The sequence below is a fragment of the Mus caroli genome, unplaced genomic scaffold (assembly GCF_978045245.1).
Source record: "Mus caroli unplaced genomic scaffold, Mus_caroli_1 scaffold_9, whole genome shotgun sequence".
Classification (NCBI taxonomy): domain Eukaryota; kingdom Metazoa; phylum Chordata; class Mammalia; order Rodentia; family Muridae; genus Mus; species Mus caroli.
The window spans coordinates 92,438,699-92,458,720 of NW_028227264.1; the positions used below are offsets into that span (position 1 = coordinate 92,438,699).

Sequence of the window (20,022 nt, forward strand, 5' to 3'; positions counted from 1 at the left end):
GCACAGTCACCAGCAGCATCCCCTAGCCTCTCCAATGCTTTGCCAACATTTTGCTTCCCTCCCACTTTCCTCTTTCCTGTGTCTACTCTCATATTTCTCCTGAAATCTCTGATCTTAGCAACCTTGGCTGTGCTCTGAACCAGAATCACTGAGAGAGTCCCTCCTACTCAGCAAGAATGCCTTCACCTTCCAGCCTAACAAACCTTCCTTCAGAGAGCCTAAGTTTTCACCCTTCCTTCCTTTCCACCTTAGCATAAGGAATGCCCCACCATCCGGTCTGCACCCCAGTCTCTGCCTCAAGGTCCTAGCTTCACCAAAAGCCATTCTCTTCTGTTGCAAGGCTCTTCCCCTTTGATGGCTCTTTCCATTGAATACGTGAACACGCTCCTTCCAATATAAAGACACATATAAAATGAGATGGAGGCCCAGACGGTGGTAAAACATTTTCAAGGTGAGCACAAGCCCCACCTCTAGCCCCATGCTTTCTGAAGGGCAATTACTCCAGACTGAATCCCTGCAGATGCAAAATGCAACTTAGCACCCCTACCCCCCACAAGACAAAGACTCCCACTGTCCTCCTCATCATTTCCACAGTCACAAGGTCATCCATTGAACAGGTACTGCATACCCACTACACATTAGGCACTGCTGATGCCATCCTGATTATGTCAGTGACCACAACAAACCTTCTTAAAGCTTGCAAGAACCCTAGCAACCAATAAATGCAATTCAAAACCTAAAGTAGCTCTGAGCTCTGACCGGTGAGATAGGCTCCTTGAGCCATTTGCTGGGTAAAGGAATTTAGAGGAGCAATTTCAGATGGCATGGTTGTGGCAAGCATCCTTTAAGAAATGAAATGTGAAACTTGAAGAAAGGGGGGTTTCCAGGAAGATGCCCGGTATGGGATGCTGGAAACAACCAGGACAAAGCAAAGCTATAAGAGAGGGGGAAAAAAAGCCAGCAACAATGGCCACCAGATTGCTAAATGAAAGACACAGGCCATGCTAGTCCTCTCTGACTATGTGTCCTCTTCCTTAAAGCGCTCTCTCTCCTCTCTCTCTCTCTCTCTCTCTCTCTCTCTCTCTCTCTCTCTCTCTCTCTCTCACACACACACACACACACACACACACAACTTGACCTTGTGTGCCCTCTTCTCAAATATTCTGCTTCCACCTTCAAGACTTTTGTTCATGACTCATCCACAGCATGTTCTTCCATGGCTTGCATCCACAATAGTCACTAAGCCCAAGTATTCTGGCCCTAACCTCACAGAAAATCAGAAATGCTTCCTTTGCAATTAGCTACAGCCATACCATTTTAGGCAATGGGATGTCAGCAAACTTATGGGTCACTTTCTAATTATAGCTTTAAGAGCTACTGTAGTGTTTACTATATCTCCTTTCTTCTAGTCTGAAAAAGGAAACAATAAGCCTCCTGTACTCACTACATGAATAAGATATTCAAAAAGCATCTATGCAAAAACCAATTGGCAACTGTATATCTCTTTGAGGGGGGGAGTAGTGTAATTAAATAAATAAATGAACTTAGGGACCGAAGAGATGGCTTACTGGTTAAGAGCATATGTTCTTGCAGAGGATCTGGGTTCAATTCCCAGTACCTACATGGTGGCTTACAACCATCTTCAACTCCAATTCCAGAATATCTGAAACCTTCTTCTTGGCTCTATGGGCACCAGGAATACACAGGGTGTACATATATCCATACAGGCAAAATACTCATACACAGAAAACAAACAAATCTTTAAAAAATTCAAAATAAATTAATTAATGAACCTAAGCAGTGACCTTAGCCCAAAGCATATGGTACATGCATATGTAGTCTGTCAAGGCTGTGCTTACTCCATGCCTATCAGACAAACTCCCCAGACTGCAGCTTAAGAGTCCTGTTTCCTAAATGTCCTAGTTAGGGTTTTACTGCTGTGAACAGACACCATGACCAAAGCAACTCTTATAAAGGACAACATTTTATTGGGACTGGCTTACACTTTCAGAAGTTTAGTCCATTATCATCAAGGCAGAAAGCATGGCAGCATCCAGGCAGGCATGGTGCTAGAGGAGCTGAGAGTTCCTCAACTTGTTCCAAAGGCAAACAGAAGAAAACTGACTCCCGTGTGCCTAGGAGAAGCGTCTTAAAGCTCATCCCACAGTGACACACCTCCTCCAACAAGGCCACACCTCCTAATAGTGCCACTCCCTAAGCCAAGCATATTCAAACCACCCCACTGGCACAGAAGCCTTGTCAAGGTACTTCTTCCACCATGATGTCAGTAGCTCAATATTCAACTACACAGACTCAGAGGCAATAAACAGACCTTTCTCACTGTAAGCTCATGAGGCAGGAGTCATTTGTCACTGTTAAGAGAGCCACTCAATGCTTTGACTGACATTGCTTCCTAGATGGGATATCCTCAGGTCTATACTCCCCAGAACTCTCCCTGACTTCAACCATAACCAATATACAGATGACTCAACAGTTCCCCAAACCAGTTCACGCAGAGTGCCACATTTGTACATCCAACCACCTACTCAATGCCTCTCGTTGGGTATCCACCAGTCATCAATGCAATAGCTCTCTTCTGGTATTCATCAGCCATCTTACCCTCTGCCTCTCCTTTAGGTATCCACCAGTCATCTACCCTCTGCCTCTCCTCAAGTATTCAGGCAAAACTGGAACTGCAATAGCACCCCTTGCCTCTGACCTGTGCTTCCTGGGGTTGGTTTCCTGTCTGGGTAAAGACATCATTATCCTCCCAGGTACCTGCTGCAGGCTCCATGACAACATGAACTCCCACAACCCTCATCCTCCCTTCACGCATAGTCAGGACAGAATGAAGTCCTGTGGCCTTCTTCTCCCTTTCTTTCCTGTCTGTTCCCTCTCCTCCAACTGCTCAGCTACAGGCCTCCATTCATATCCAAGCCAGGAGCAGCAGCTCTCTGGCTCTCAAGTGGGTTCCTTTGAACCTATTTCTACATTGCTGCAGAAGATTCTTTGAGGAGACCTTTGACCCTTTTCTCCTCACATCCTCTTGCAAGGCTCCCTCTGTTCTCCAGATGAGGCTAAGCCTCCTTCATCCTGCCCCCTGGAGTACATCACTGCCTACTTCCTGCTGACCTCATTGGCCTTTTGTCTTTCTTTGGTCTTTAGTGGTGAACGCCAGATATTTGCAGTTTATAGCAGCAGAGATAGTAATGATATTACCAATTACAATCTCACCATTTTATTCTCCCTCAACAGACCATGAATTCCTCTCCGAGGAATCTGCAATCTCATTCATCTTAGAATTCTCGGTACCTTATAAGAGCACTTATAACTTAACAGATGCTCAGTAAGAGTTTGCTGAGTGACTGCATGGCTGGAGGACCAACTCGACAAATGGCTTGAATGACCAATGATACATCTGCACATACAGAAAATTAGTAGATAACATCCCAAAGGAAAGATTATGATCCTTTCCTGTCCCAGAAACATAGACAATTTGTTGACGTTTGGTCTTTTGATGTTTGTTGTAATGCTAAGTGCAGGTCCCCAAGTCCTCGTTGCCCCAGAAATGAGAGAGTCAGCACGAGAGACTCCCCATGAGACAGTGGGCAAGTAGACCCAAGTGACCCTATGTGACTTTGTCCCGAAGCTATTTCTGATTGGTAAATAAAGATGCTGACAGCCAATAGCTGGCCTGGATTTAGGGTTTCCAGGACTGGGAGATGGGGGGAGAACCAAGAGGAAAAGAAGAGGTGGAAAGGAAGAGAAAATTGCTATGGGTTAAGTGAGTCATGAAAATATGGCTCTGAGGGCTGGCCAGTGGGAGTTAAGAACAGCCCAGATGAAACATACTAAGTAATAAATAACTCGGGGTATCTATAGGAAAGTAGATTCTAATAGCATAGAGGGTAGATATCTGCCCAGCTCTTGTGCTGTTTAAGCTTTATTGTATGTAAATAATAAAGGTTGTGAGTTTTTTATCCAGAAACTGAATGATCAAAAGCTGGGTAGAAACCCCAGATTAGGATTTAAAATTTCTACGACAGACTTGAGAAGCACAATATAGTGCAGGTTTTATTCGTATTCTCCAGTTTTTCTTCAAAGAACTATTTGTGTAATCATGAGAGTACAATTAGGTTTGTTTGGGTTTAGATTTATCTTATTTTTCTCTGCATACATGCATAAATGTCTATGTAAGTAATTGTCACACGTGTGCAGGTACCCCCAGAGGCCAGACAGAAGAGAATGTCGAACTGTCTGGAGCTGGAGTCACAGGCAGTTATGAGTGACACAATGTGGGTAGTGGAAACCAAGCCCATAGCCTTTGGAACTATAGCAAGCTCTCTTAACTGATGAGCCATCTCTTCAGCCCCTCCATTTTCAACTTATTCTGTTGCCTCAATTCTACAAATCACACTGGTAAAAACATTCTGGAAATCTCATCATCTAAAAGCAAGGGTTTTAGTTAAGGTTTTATTGCTGTGAAGAGACACCATGACCACAGCAAGCACCTCTTATAAGGGAAAACATTTCACTGGGTCTGGCTTACAGTTCAGAAGTTAAGTCCATTGTCATCATGGCAGGAAATATGGTGGCACGCAAGTAAAACACGGTGTTGTTCTCAAGAAGGAGCTAAATATTCTACATCTGGATCAGCAGGCAGCAGGAAGAGAGAGTGATAGTGGGCCTGGCTTAAGCTTCTAAAACTTAAAACCCACCCCAGAGACACACTTCTCCCAACAAGACCACAACTACTCCAGCATGGCCAACATTTCCCACTCCCTATTGGCCAAGCATTCAACCACTTGAGAGTATGTGGGCCATTTTCATTCAACCCATCAGAGCAAGTAAATCAAAGTATTGCAAAGCCTTTTCCAGCTTGCTGATTATAAGATGATAATGTCAACAACTTACCATGGCATAGTCAGTGGGAGCCTTGTACACTGAAGGAGGAAATGGAAGCTGCATGCATATACATGTGCACACACACATGCATGTGTGGAAGAGCTGACATGTAGAACACGATAGCGAACCTTAAAGAAGATGGGGTTCACATTAGAACTGGGTCTGACCTGAAGTGATGAGTGTCTTCAGGGGGTCAGAACTGCCTTCTAGCTCAGCCAGGTTCTTGGGTGTGGAAGGGTCAATCTTGAGGCGCTTCCCAATGAAGTTTCGACAGGTGATCTGAAAAAGACAAGCAGCATAAACAGTGCTTAGGCAGTGTAGTTCAAAGTCTGGCTCCCCTGAAATGTCTGCCTCAGTCTCTGTCCAGATGTGAAACAGAACTACAAATAAAAGTTGGTGGAGTACTACTCAACCCTGAGGATTTTGGGAAAAACATGGCTACATAATTTTCCATAATTCTCTTGTCCACAGCACAGCTGGGAGAACATTGGAGAGTTATGTGCAGCAATCAGAATATGATTTCCTGATAGTCTATAAGTTCACGGATCTAAATATATATTCCATTATGTGAGTTGAAGCACATCTCAAATACAGGCTTCTCTTCTAAAGGCAGATTTGGCTGCAGCCCACTCGTAATTAATGTAATTTTAACTTCCTTGATGAAGTTTTTCTAAACTAATTGCTTCTATAGTATTGTGACAATTTCTTGAACAGATGTTTGAGTCCTCAAATTGTAAAATATGTGAAAACAGAAAAAAAAGTGTTTAGATGAAAAGAAATTCCTTTAAAGAGCCCAAGACCCTGTTACCTCCAGGTCTCAACTCCCATCCCTTGGTTAGACCAAAACCAATCACTCAAGATACAGCTGCCTCTCAGTCCAGTCTTTATCATCTCTTGTGGACATTTCCATAATGAGAGGGAAACAGTCTGATAAGATGCAAAAGCCTTTCTACAGTTTAATAAGTACACATGGATGGCCCATTCTCTCTCTGGGTTCTTTAAGCAAATCTTTATTAAACACCAGTGGGTTATGCACTGGTACACACTGAGAGAATGATGTAGTGTCAGAGAGCAAAACAAACATTTCTGTTCTTAGGGAACATATTCCAGTGAGTTACAAGAACAAACAAAATACTGAGTTTAAATTTTTTTCTTTGTCCTAAAAATTACTTTTTCATCATTTTAAAATTAACTCAAACATAAAACGCGCCTCCTGAAAATTATTGTTGGATATATAAACCATTCCCGTTGTTTCTAAAGAGTGTGTCGGCCCTGACTTGGACAAACATTTCTTGTGAGGAAGGCCTACACTTCTGGATTTGCTATACCTGGAAAGAGCTGACTGAGGGCAAGCTGTCGGTAACATCTGTGGATCTGAGTGGAGGATGCCCCAGTGAAAATACTGCTTATCTGGTTCCTAAACCCTTCCCTTTCATGTGTGGCTGAGTGAGAATCGGCCCAGCTTACCTTCTCTCCATTTTCAGCCTCGTATCTGGCACAAGCCTGACGGGGGAGCTCAGGACCATTCAGCTCTTTTATCCTCTGGACCAGTTGGCGCTGAGCATACACCAACAGCGGGGTCACTTGCTCTGTGTACCTCTCACTGGGCCGGAGTAGAGAATACATTGAAAAGTTAACTTGAGCTAAAAGACCATCCCCTAAAGAAGTCTGTTACTTTTTGTAGCCTTTGTGGGCCAGACATACTGTGAAATAATATTGAACTGAATGGCAAGAGACACCAGCGTTTCCCACTTCTCCACTTGGTATAGAACCTCCAGAGACTTCAACACAAAGTCATGGATCCATCTCAAATCTACCACGTTGATGTCATCCAAAGGATGTTCAAAAATCAGGCTGGAACCTCCGTTATCAGATTTGATGTTCCCGTAACAGCTGGGAATGCTGAACTCGCCTCTCTCCTCGAACGGCTGCAAGAAGCACGTGGATATAAGGAACCCAGCTTTAGGGTCTCACTACATATTTTTCTGGTAAGTCAGTGTGATAATGGAACACGAGAAGGGGCCAAACCAAAGGGAAAATTCATGTTTAGGTGACTTACAGCTTTGTAATGGGAGATGGTGTGGTGTGATATAATCGTCTGTGGTGAGGGAAATGTGCTAGATTTCAGTACGCTCTAATTTACCACAGCCAGCAGATGCATGCGGCTGCTTATTGTGTGGGACGTGATGGTGCCACTAAGTTTTTTTTTCTTTATTTTGCTTGGTTCTAACTATTTCACATTTTAACTTAGATAAATGACAGTTGATATTAATCAGGTAGCAGAGACTGAGGTCTAGCCTGGGTATTTATTTGTTGCTGACTTAAGTATGGACATTAAATCAACATGATAAGGCCTTTAGAAAAAGCATGTAGTTTGTACAACAGGTAATTCTTCCAGGTATGTTTGGCACATTCACCAATTCCTTAATATAAAGGTCAATGCTATGGAGGTGTCTTAGTTAGGGTTACTATTGCTGTGATGAAACACCAAAACCAACCAAAAGCAACTTGGGGTCGAAAGGGTTTATTCGCCTTACATTTCCACATCACTGCTCATCACTAAAGGATTTCAGGACAGGAGCTGAAGCATGGCAGGAACCTGGAGGCAGGAGCTAATGCAGAGGCCATGGATGGGTGCTGCCTACTGGCTTTCTCTCCATGGCTTACTCAGCCTGCTTTCTTATAGAACCCAGAACCACCTGCCCAGGGACAGCACCACCCACCATGGACTTGGCTCTCTTCCTTCAATCGCTAAGAAAATGTCCTGTGACTTGCCTACAGACTGGTGTTATGAAAACATTTTCTCATTTGAGCTTCCTTCTTCTCAGATGACTTTAGCTTGTGTCAGTTGACATAAAACTAGCCAGCACAACTGACTCCTTGTCAACTTGACACATAAATACATTATTAATAAGCCACAACCTTTTCTTTCTTATTCAACCCCAAGATAACACATTAATTTCAACATCCAAATATAAACACTTTTCAACTTTAAAAAGCCCCACAAGCCTTATAAACACAAACATTTTAAACATCCAGTCTCTCAAAATCCAAACTTTTTTGGAAATGTAAAACCATGGGCTCCTATAAAATAAAAAATTAATTAATTAAATGCTTTTTTTTTTTTCTTCAGAGAGAAGAACCAGGACACATTCACAATCTGAACAGCTCCAAGCCAAACTCCATCCAACTCTGTAAATAACTTGATGTCCAACATCTGGGATTTATTCACAACCTTCTGAGCTCCTCCAAAGGACTTGGTTAGCCTTTAAAAGCACACAAACCTTAACTTCTAGGCTTAGGTTACCTCCAGATAGTGGTCACCCCATGATACTGGTGTCTCCAAACTGCTGGGGATTCTTGTCAAAAGAGGACGGCACTTTCACCAACAGACTCTCCTAGACTCTCTTCAAGAGAGTCTCAACTTCTCTGCATGACCCCTTTCATCCTGAGCCTTCAACTGCTAATGAACCTTCAACCTTCACCAGTAGCCTCTCCTTGTCTTTCACAGTCCCAGGTCTCCATTGTTCTCCATGCCTTCAAACTCAGTACTACCTAGGAGACACTCATCTATTACCAAATTTAGCTTCCAGCATGAAGTACAACCTTGGCCTCTGGAACACAGCTCCTGCGTGCTGACTCAGAAAAACATTCCTCAGATTTCACTCTGTTGATGCTGATCTCTTCTTAATCACTACTAATTTCTCAGCTTCAGCTAACCAGCATCAATTGTCCCAGTAAAGGAAGGGTTTCATTTAAGTTGTTCTGGTGTCAATCACAGCCAAGTCTTCAGCCCCAGCTAACCAGAACCACAGACTCCTAACTCAAAATATGCAATGGCCCCAGCTGAAAACTTTAAGTGACTCTCAAACTTCCCTCTGGAACTTCACAAGCCAGGCCTCCATCTTTTGCATTTCTCTCGATATTCTTATCTTCTAACCTTCCACAGAACAGCTCACCAAGGTTTGAACACTCTATAACACTGGTTTTTCTATACCAAAATTCCAAAGTCTTTCCACAATCCTCCCAAAACAACATGGGTAGGTCTGTCACAGCAATATCCCCACTATCCTGGTGCTAGTTTCTGTCTAATTAAGGTCACCATTCATGTGATCAGAGACCCACATCACTGTTCATCATTAGAGAAAGTAGGGACAGGAACTCAAACAGAGCAGGAACCTGGAGGCAGGAGCTGACACAGAGGCCATGGAGGAGTGCTGCTTACTGGCTTGCACCATTCAACTTGATCAGCCAGCTTTATAGAACCCAGGACTATCAGCCCATGTATGGCACTACCCACAATAGGATGAGCCCTCTCCCATTAATCACTAATTAAGAAGATGCCTGACAGGCTGGCTGGCAACCTGATCTTATAGAGGCATTTTCTCAATTGAGGGTTCCTCCTGTTAAAGGACTACAGTTTGTGTCGAGTTGATATAAAAACTAGGCAGCCCAGGAGATTTTTATCTAGAGGTCTGATTTTTGTCCAGATTAAAAAGTTACTATTTTAACTACAACTGTGTTTATTTCCCGTGAGACCTGATGCATATGCGGATTCCTCTGAAAATTTCTGCAGCAAAGCAAAGTGCATAAAGTCTATCTAAGGGCCAGGCTGTAGGTCCAAACAGCGAACTGGGGTCAGTTCCTTCTGTCCTGGTGCCTCATTAAGAGTCTTAAGGCATTAATGGAGGTGGGGGCTGAGCAAGATTCACGACTTCAAACTAAGATGATGCTTGTCACGTGGCTCTGGGGGATCAGAGATGAAGAGGTTCCGGAGCTGGGGCTGTCCGCTCCACTGGAAATTTACTCCTGACCTAGTGCCAGCGCATGGACACACAGAGCATGCTCAGAGGAAACCATGTCATGAGTTATGAGCCCAGTTCCCAATCCACTGGGTCTGCAGTGTCACATGCATGTGTAAGGAGCTCGCTTCAGTTCCTTTCTCTCAGATTTCCAAGGGAAGGAAGGCCTCAGCACTTGCCTGCCTCTTGTCCACCTGTCCCACTCAGTCCTTTCTGGCTTGCCATGCTTGCTTACTACGTCAGCTGACAGAGTCATTTCTAGGATGAGGGTAAGGAAGTCCTCGGCAGTGACATCACTTTTTTACAGAGTTCACTACCAACAACGCTGGGATTTTATCTCAAAGTATCTTATTTGGCATTGCCCCTCTCTCTATTGACACCAACCTGATGGGCCAGGGCAAGGGTGGGGGGATGCATGTGATCAGATATCACTAAGAAGGAAGCAGGGATGACACATCAGGCCTGAAATGGCATTGGAAGAGGGGTTTGGGTATGGTCATGGTCCAAATTTTTAAAGATTTAGTATGGGCCATGTGAAGTTCTTTAAGATGTTTTATTGAAGATGACTTAAAGCATTCAAAACAGTAGAGAAAATAATAAGACCCCCTGAACCTTCTCCAGGCTTCTATAGTTTTCAAGCTTTAGGGTATACTCAGTCATTTTATCATTTTTAATTATATCTCTAAAATTACACTAATCAATCTATAAATATCACAATACATTCTCATGTGAATGTCTTATTTTGAGAGATGTCTATTTAGATCTATTCCTTATTTTCAATCAGTATACTGAGATTTCTTCTTTTGTTGTTTAGCTGAGTTCTAAATGCACTTTAACACTGATTATCATGTCTGTAGTTGGGGAATGCTTTCTCTAAAGAGTTCTCTCTCTCCCTCTCAAGAATGATATAACATGTATGTGCATGTTCACATGTATGAGAGAGCATGTGTGTGTGGTATATGTGTGCATGTATATGAAGCTGAGAATACTCCTCAGTCTCTCTACCTTATATATTGAGTCAGGGTTGTCATTTCAGCTGGTCCAGCCATCTGGATTGCACTAGCGATTCCTTTTTCCACTTTTTATGCAATAGGATTATAGGAAGCCTGCTTGGCTTTTAAATGGGACCTTGGGACCCAAACTCCAGTCTTCATGCTTGTGTGACAAGTGCTTTATACCCTGAGCCATCTTTCTGGCCCTAAGTTATCTCTTCATTCTGCTGATTGTTTTATTTGCTGTTTAGATCCTTTTGAGTTTGATGTGATCCTATGGACTAAAGCTTTACTAAGCCTCAAACTGCTGTAAACTCACACTGCCAGCATGGTGGGAAGCGTGGCTGCACACAGGCAGACATGGTGCTGGAGGAGGAACTCCAGCATCTACATCTGGATCCTCGGGCAGCAAGAAAAGTGAAACTCTGAGCTTTCTGAACCCTCAAAGCCCACCCAGTGGCATACCTCTTCCAAGAAGGCCCCACCCAGTGGCATACCTCTTCCAAGAAGGCCCCACCCAGTGGCATACCTCTTCCAAGAAGGCCCCACCCAGTGGCATACTTCTTCCAAGAAGACCCCACCCAGTGGCATACCTCTTCCAAGAAGACCCCACCCAGTGGCATACCTCTTCCAAGAAGGCCCCACCCACTCCAACACAACCATACCTCCGAATCCTTTAAATGATGCACTCTCTGTGAGCCTATGAGGTCTGTCTTCATTCAAACCACAGGACTTGGTATGTGTTTTCAATTTGTTCTCTGTATGCTTGAGCATCTACTAGTTCTTTCCTTCCCTTAAGTTAGCTGAGTATTACTTAGACTCACATTGTTGGGCCTTTAGCTATCACTTTTTGGTGCTGTCATTACTCCAGGATTATGGCAAATACATCCTTAAATCATCACATCCCACTTATATTACAACTTATTATAGTTATATTGTAACAATCCGTATAAGTAGCTTAATTTACATGCTTTGTCTTTCATGATATTGTTATTAGATACTTTCCTTCAGAAATGTTATATCTTAATGTGTTTGCTAATTTTCAATAGGTTTGTTATTGCATATTATATCATTTCTATTTTATTTCCATAACCTAGGTCACGGTGTGACTGATTCTTAATAGCTACAAGTCTTAGCACCTGGAGCAACTGAACAGGGATAGACAGACTACTGGGAGAGAGGTCACATGAGCAGCTCTGCTTGCTCATGGAACTCATATAGGAGACAGTAAGGGTTTCTATCTCTTTCTTTCAGACAAACTGGATTTTCAGGCTAAGATTTTTTTTAATTAACATTAATGCAAGTTATTCACTGTGAACAAATTTATAATGAGAAGCAAACCAAGTGGGAACACAAGAAAAATATCAATGCCTACTTATCCCAAGTTTCACGATAAAAGGCATTTTTTAAATTGGATACAATAAAAATAATTACCCAAAAGCCCTTACCTTGATAGAGTTGGTGCTCTGCAGCTTTATCAACATGTCAATAAGTAGTTCTGCACCAAGGTAAAAGGGTTGCACACAGATGCAGAGAAAGTTATCCTGGCTAACAGGAAAGGTTTTGCAACTAGTCACAGTCTGCTTCAGTAGCATCTGCAGCTCCCGGAAAAAGTTCCAGAAGACCCTGCAACAATTCTGCAGCAGAGTCCAGTAGCCACCACGGTAAGCGAGAACCTAAGACAAACATCACATTCAGCACTACAAAGGTCCAGACGTTATAGAGGTATAGAAAACTTTACTCTTTTTTTTTTATCTGCAAACACATATGCAGATAAAACCACTAACTAAAACCACTTGTTATGTACTATTCACAGGTGTAACACTGCGACATGATATTTACATACATTAGCTGGTTTGAGTTCCCCAATCCTGAGAAGTTTACATATTCTAGCACTCTAACAATAAGGACTTGATGCCTAGGATAATTTGTCCATGGTCCTCAACCCACTGAGTGAAGAAGATTTACATATTCATAGCCAGAAACCCAAATCCCATTTTTATAGGTACTGGGGGTATGGCAGTGAGCAAGAGAAGCTCTTCTACCTTCCTGTTGCTTAACTTTCCAAGAGAAGACCACGACTAGAAAGGTACACAAAAATGGGTTTTCAGCAGAAAATAATTTTATTTTAAATGAAGCAAGAGCTGGACAAATGATTCAACAGGTTAGGGCACACAGTGCTCTTCCTGAGTACCTGAATCTGATTCCTAGCATCCACAGAAGATGGCTCAAAACCACCTGTGACTCCAGCTGTAGGGAATCCCATGCCTCTGACTTTCTTGGCCACCTGCACTTATATACACAGAGAGATTCGCACGTCTGCACAGAGAGAGAGAGAGAGAGAGAGAGAGAGACAGAGACAGAGACAGAGACAGAGACAGAGACAGAGACAGAGAGACAGAAACTGAGACAGAGACAGAGAAATAATTTTTAAAATTAATTTAAAAAGTAAAGCAGAACTAAGTCAGAACTGGTATGGAATGGGAGGACATGTTAGCTGAGGGTCAGGAAAGAAAGGGTCCTTCCTGAGGAGTAATGATATAACAGGGACCTTGACAAGCTGAGCTCCACACAGAGAGGAGAGCTTGGCTCCTTCACTGCTCTGAAGCTAGTAGGAATGGGTATAAAATTGGATGCTTGTGGTCAAGGAGATGATTGGGGTTTAGTTGTCTTTTTGTGAATTTACCCTGTTCATTCCATGGAGAAAACCCAAGTGCTCATTCTTTTGTCTTTAAAGTACAGTGGTCCTCTCTACTTTTAAGATGTTTTAAGTATATGGCTTTTCTGCTGTGACTAAAAACAATTTTCTTTCTAATAGTTCCAATCCTGAGGTTAGCTGTCTGTTAGTATTTTAGATGTATAAAAGATGGCTGCATAGATGGGTCCTTGGATAGGAATGCCTTCTGCATAAGCATGAGGACCTGTGTTTAAATCTCTAGCATCCACATAAAAAGCCAGGCATGGCCACTGTAACACATACATTGTACCTGTGACTACTGTACTGGGGTCAGGAGTGGGGTTGGCAGTGACAAAAGGATCACTGTGGCTTACAGGTTGCCAGCCTAGTTCAAGGTTCAGTGAGAGACTCTGGGACAGAAAAAGAGCAGTGAATGATAGTGTGTGGTACCCAATGTCCTGACATTGCCTCCATACACAAACACCAGCACCCACATGTACGTACACACACACACACACACACACACACACACACATACAAGAGAGAGGGGGAATTAGCATAAATGGACACAAGTGGACTGATAGAATCAGGAAGTTGAAACAAATGTAGGGTTTTCAAAGCAGATATCCTAAGCCTTCTCTTGTGCTAGAGAAAGAGGGAGGGTTGTGATACCATAGGAGTCTTAGCAACACTGGAGACACATCTAGTGCTGTCACAAAGGACTCCCATTTCTGATTCATTGTAAAAAAGCAGTCAAGGCACATATACCATCACAGGATCTTCATGACAACCAGGTCACCAAGAAGGCTCTGGGTGCAAAGATGACAGCTAAGTAAATGAGCTTATGTCCTTCCTCTACCCCACAACCAGAGAACACAGACATCTTTAGTATCATATCAGGCAAACCTGAAAAGTGGCTGAGGCAAAGCCTAGCAAGAAGTCTGCATGTAGTAAGTGCGCATATCCTACACCCCGCGTTTATGGGTGAGTCTAGTCTAGTACACAAGCAAAGGGAAAGGAATGCATTACCATCGCTCTCCTGCAACATAAGAAGATTTTCATAAAATGATCCAGTCCCCAAATCAGTGTTCGATCCTTCTCTCTGACATTAACACCAATGCCTAATTGAGAGTCTGATTCATAAATTGTTTGTGTTTTCGTCTTGGGAATGTTATCATCACTTTTGGAATTGAAAAGTACAGATAAATCTTCTATATCTATATTCCAAAAAGAAAGCAAAACACTATCAAAAATGTAACTCGAAAATAAAACATAAAGCATAAAACCATCAAAAACATACATTTACATTTCCATAAAGGTGACATATGTCGCATAATAATAACATGTTACATAAACTTGGAGAAGGAATGAGTCAACCAAAGACACAGCGAACCAGGAGAAGTTTCTTTTAAAAATAGTAACAATAAATAAAAGGCTCTTAGACATTGGAGGACAGAAGGCATGGCTAACCCTATGGGAGAGATATGGAGAAAAGCATCCCAAGCTAAGGGAGGGGCAAAATGAACAATGGAATCAAAGAAACGAGCAGTGTTGAAGAAACAGTGACAAAATACACTTGTGAAGGTTTGGTCTGTTGCTATGTACTGTAATGCTACATTCTATACCTGAAGGTCTAGGGCAGCGAGTAACGTCTTGTATGCATAAGCTTTTATTGTGCAAACCTTGTTCCTTGATTTAAAATTATTGGTTGAATAAAATTGACTACTGCCAATTATTGGAGGAATTAGAGGTAGGTAGGCTTGGAGTGACCTGGTTTGAGGACAGAGGAGAGACCAAGTGAAGAACGGGAGGAGAGGAGGAAGCTGCCATGAGAGGAGAAGACCCATGAGCACGTGGCCAGGAAAAACAGTAAGTATCTGGGGTCCACAGCTGGGGAGGTAGCCAGACCAGCAGTTTGAAGTGTAGATTAGGGATAACTCCACCCCAGTAATTGTCAAGGGCAAATAAAAAACTCTAGACCAAGCTTCATTTATTTGTAAGCTAGTTGAGGATAAGCTTCAGTTGGTTGTACTACATGCAGTGCTCTCTAATCTTCTCAAACACCCATTCCCAGGACCTGCACACTCTCATAAGTAGCACCCTGGCCATTCATTGCTCAGCTACGGTGACATCAGCCCAGAACCGTTTCACCCGCCACATATCTCCTTTCCCATAGATGTCTTGAGTCTAATACCCTGTCTCCAATATCATAGTGGGATGAAGCTAGGGACAAGCTACATGTCAATAAATTTAAAAAAAAAAAAGGACAAAAAAGAAAGGAAGCAAGCAAGCAAGCAAATAAACAGATTTTGTAACTATGGAATTTCTCTCCAGTTATGTGGGTAGCCATATGACATATGAGTACCAATCTACATCTAGAAGAATCAAAGGCATGTCAAATACCTTACTATGCACCAGTGCTATCAAGGCAGTTAACTAGCTGCTGAGAATTCTGATCAGCAAGAAAGTCCATAGCACTTAAATGTCAGCAATAAGGATTTAAGAGAAGGCTCAATCAGCAAGAGAACTGACTGCTTCCATATGGCCTGAGCCTGCTTCTCAGCACCCATATGGAAGTTTATGATCACCTATAATTCCAGTCCCAAGGGACTCAACTCCCTCTTTGGACCTCTACTACCACTAGATATACACATGTTACACATACATACAAGCAATCAAAATACACATAAAATGAATATTTTAATGATAGTATAAAATCTAAATTGGTGGATTTTTAAGAGCATAAAGACACTAGAAACAAATTTTTATTTGTGAAATGGGTAGTAGTCAAGGTAGAAAAAAACCTGTTGCTTAAAAATAGTATTTCACATTCTTTCATCTTTATAGGAATGGGTTAAAAATTAACCAAATTTGACAGGCAAAAATGCAGCACAGCATCCAGATGTGAGGACCTCCATGCCTATATATATTTCCACTACCCAGAGACTGTAGAAACCAGACCATATGACAGCACTTCTTGTCCTGTAAGCAAAATATTATTGCACTGCCCTTAATGTATGCTTTCATAGAGGATGCAAATTCAAGACTATAGGGCAAAGATTGACTATCCCGAAGTTTAAAATCAGCTATCCTGATGGTATCTGTGCCTGGCCATATCAGTACATTGGTGGAACCTACTTGAAAAAGGACCTCCACTCAGATATCACACAGCAAAGCCTCCCCAGCTTGATCTTGAAGGGGTTCTAGCAGGCCATGCTCAAATATGGCAGCCATGCTCAAACATGGCTCCGACAGGCCTTGCCCTTTCCCTACTCCTTCTTCCTGGCTAAAAGCCATTAGATTGCATTCCTAAAGTTAGCCACCAAGGTCTATTTCCATATTTGGTCACTTCCTTCTCCTAAGGCTGACTACCAAAGGCCATCTGTCACAGTCCTGAAGTCCAGCTATCAAAAGCCCCCCTTGGCTCACCTAATTAAACAGCCTAATCACAACAAACAAACTCATCCTAACCCAGGGTTTTCCTTTCTGCCTTTATAAACCCACATTTTCCTATGAGCCACATCTGTCAAGTCTGTCTCCTCTATACCCAGAAGAAATCTTTTGTCCCTCCAGGGCAAATGTCCCTTCCCTACTCCCACCTCCTGTTCTCTTCCCTTTCTCACTCATCCTCCATCTCCTGTCTTTGTCTCTTATTTCCTGCCCTTTGCCCATCTGGGACAAATAAAACTCCTTAGTGCTGAGAACTTAGTTTTGGGGTGTCTTGTGCTGACTTTACAGTGCTTACAGGACAGTCAGAAGCTGCTAATCCTTACATTTGCTGAGCAGTCAAGATATTTTTGGTGGAACACTGAATACATAATTAAAGTTAAGGAGAACAATTACCAAAATATACTAACACAACTAAATGGCTGGGCTTTTTAAAATGGCACATATATCTCTCTATCAATTCGTGTGTGTGTGTGTGTGTGTGTCTGTGTGTACACATGAATACACACATGTGTCACATGCTGTTTGAGTTTGTGAGTAAAATTTTAGAGGCATTTGATAGAGTTGCCAGTGAGCAACTTTCTTTTACCTGTGGTTGGGTTGTGCTTCTTTTTCTTAGAGACAGTGAGGGCATCCACCATTGCGTTATAGCTGTCTACAGTCAGCTTTGCCGTTGGTAACACTGTTCCAGACTGGAACAGTGAGAAGAGGTTAGGGTCACATGACCGGAAGCTGAAAAGAGAACCAATATATACCTGCATATATATATACATATATATATATGTGTGTGTGTATGTATATATGTATGTATACATACATACATATATACATATATATAATACATATATGTGTGTATATACACACATATATATTTCAGATGAAACAACATAAATGAAACTGAACTGTCTTTTAAATACAGCTAATTTTTGTTTTGAAAACATTTTTAGTTGTGAGACCATAGGTTCTCTTGGCAGGTAATCAGCCCCCAGCACTTTAGCATGGACTTTTGAGATTATATAATGTAACCTTACTGTTAGGAGTTTAAACACTGTATCCTTCCCTAAAAGGATCCTTGAATATGGGGGAAAAAGCCTCTCTAATCTGAGTTCTAAAGCAATAATTTATGTCGGGCTAGGGATACAACTTTAAGGTAGAGCAGTTGCCTAACCTGTGTAAGGCTCTAGGTCTAATCCCTACTATTACAATAAATAAATGCTAATAGAACAATAAAAATCACATGACTTAGGTATAACTCAGTGAAGATAATGACTGTTTCTTTTTCAAAAATAAGATCTGAGCACTAAGTATGTTATAAAGATAAATACCAAGCATATACTACTAATCATAATAAAATCAAAGTTATCAGCAAATTACCATGACATAACCTTGACCACTGATTGCTTTATTGTGCTATCATCAGGCAGAGTTGATGACATATGACAAGAAGACTTCTGGGTACCCAGAGGATACTAAAAAAGTCTCTCTCTTCCCTGCCATGGGCCACATTATTAAGCCAACTATTGCTTCTTAAGGAACTACACCCACTCTGTGGCCTACCTAAGCTATCACCATCCTCTTAGGCCAGCCTCAGCATTAGAATCATAGCCATTGTGACCAGCTTGGCTAGCTACTCGAATGCAGATCTCTGAGGAGCAGTTTTGTGCAGGTTTGTCTTCCAAGGGTTCTAACCAAACTTGTGGCGAAATGGAAAGAAGGGCCAAGTTCATTTTGGATTTTAACCTGCATTTCTTTGCCTCATTGGTTTACTGGAATAAAGGCCCACTTACTTCACATCCTTTTCTCCAGTCTTTTCCTGAGCCATCCCATTTTGTGTGCTCCTGCCAAGGAAACTCCTTATCATGGTCCTGCTCAAACCCCCTTAATCATCTCCTTTCACATACAACAAAATACACTCAGACTTAGCATAAACGGATGGATGGCACTTCATGACTCGGTACTGACTGATTGTTCTGTTTCTCACTACCTCTTTCATTTGCCCGAGATTTTGGTCAGACTCTTTGGGGTTCTCTCTGGTTTCCTACCTGTACTATGACTTTTGTGACTTCAACGATCAAGAATATCTGCTTCTCTGGCTGGTCATTGCTAAACATTACCTATCCATCGACAAGACACCCAGGGGTAACATCTCCATGAACCCCTCCCTAAAAGGTCAAGCCGGAAGAAAGCCACCAGGTTGTAACAAAGAATTAATATGTGCTCTACCACCTACCATCAAATAGAGTTATGCACGGTGCTAATTATACACTATCAGACTCCAGTACATATATCTTGTCCATCTCTGCATACCTGAGGCATCTAGCTCACTGCCCTATGTTCCTCACCACGTATTGTTTTCGATGGAAGACTTGATATCACTTTTGCCACAAATACCTACCATTCAATAATATAGTCTTCTCTTTGTATCTACCTCAGCACTTAGCCAGAGGTACAGAATAAGATCTCAAGTTGCATGTTGAAGTCGTGGCATGAATCTCATATTAGAAAGTATGATCTCTTGTTTTTACAAGCCTCCAAAAATATCTCTGAAGGAAAGGGACAGTGACATGATGTCTGCTAACATCAACAGGTATTACGGGGTCAACCACACTGGAAGCTACACTGATAAACGTATTCAAGGCACATGCAAATTAGCACCACACTGGACATTATTGAGCATGTATTTGGGAAAGAAACCAACATAACAAAATATAGAAAACACAGTGATGGCCAGTGTAATGTAGACATTCTGACAACCTTGCTGAACTGAGGCCTCAAGCATACAAATGCCCAGTCTGAGCCCAGGAGATGAAGGGGGTGGGTACCAGCATCATTCTATACCTGACACTTGAATACGAAGAGCTGAGTCTCTCCTTTGTGCGCTCGGTCAGCTTTTGTAAAAACAAGTGGAAGTGTGCATTTGCCAGATAGAGGTTCATCTGAGCTCTCCAAGGCAGCTCCTCAAGAAGTATTTGATGGAATCTCTTTCGTTTAACATACGTTAAGATTAAGGGGTTCAAGTTATCATTCAGGCTTCGATATGCCATTTTCCTAACATCCATTCTCCTGTTTCTGCCAAGGGAGAAAGGTGTTTTGAAGTTATGTGATAAACAAACAGACCGACCGACAGACATTAAATAAAGAAGAATGATTCTGGTTTGTACGGAATGTATCGTGAATTCCACTCGACTACACATACGCA

The 20,022-nt window shown here is 42.2% G+C and overlaps 1 protein-coding gene across 1 annotated transcript in view; it reads right to left on the reverse strand.

Annotated features, from left to right (window-relative positions):
• The window catches only part of Cfap54 (cilia and flagella associated protein 54), a 284,591-nt gene that overhangs the window by 156,110 nt on the left and 108,459 nt on the right, over positions 1-20,022 (reverse strand). The window contains exons 33-39 of the mRNA XM_021174289.3: positions 19,662-19,892; positions 17,413-17,555; positions 14,406-14,593; positions 12,148-12,375; positions 6,610-6,833; positions 6,373-6,508; positions 5,073-5,184 (exon numbers count right to left, since the gene is read on the reverse strand). Coding sequence (XP_021029948.1) covers positions 5,073-5,184; positions 6,373-6,508; positions 6,610-6,833; positions 12,148-12,375; positions 14,406-14,593; positions 17,413-17,555; positions 19,662-19,892 — 1,262 coding nt within the window. The remainder of the gene's footprint in view (positions 1-5,072; positions 5,185-6,372; positions 6,509-6,609; positions 6,834-12,147; positions 12,376-14,405; positions 14,594-17,412; positions 17,556-19,661; positions 19,893-20,022) is intronic.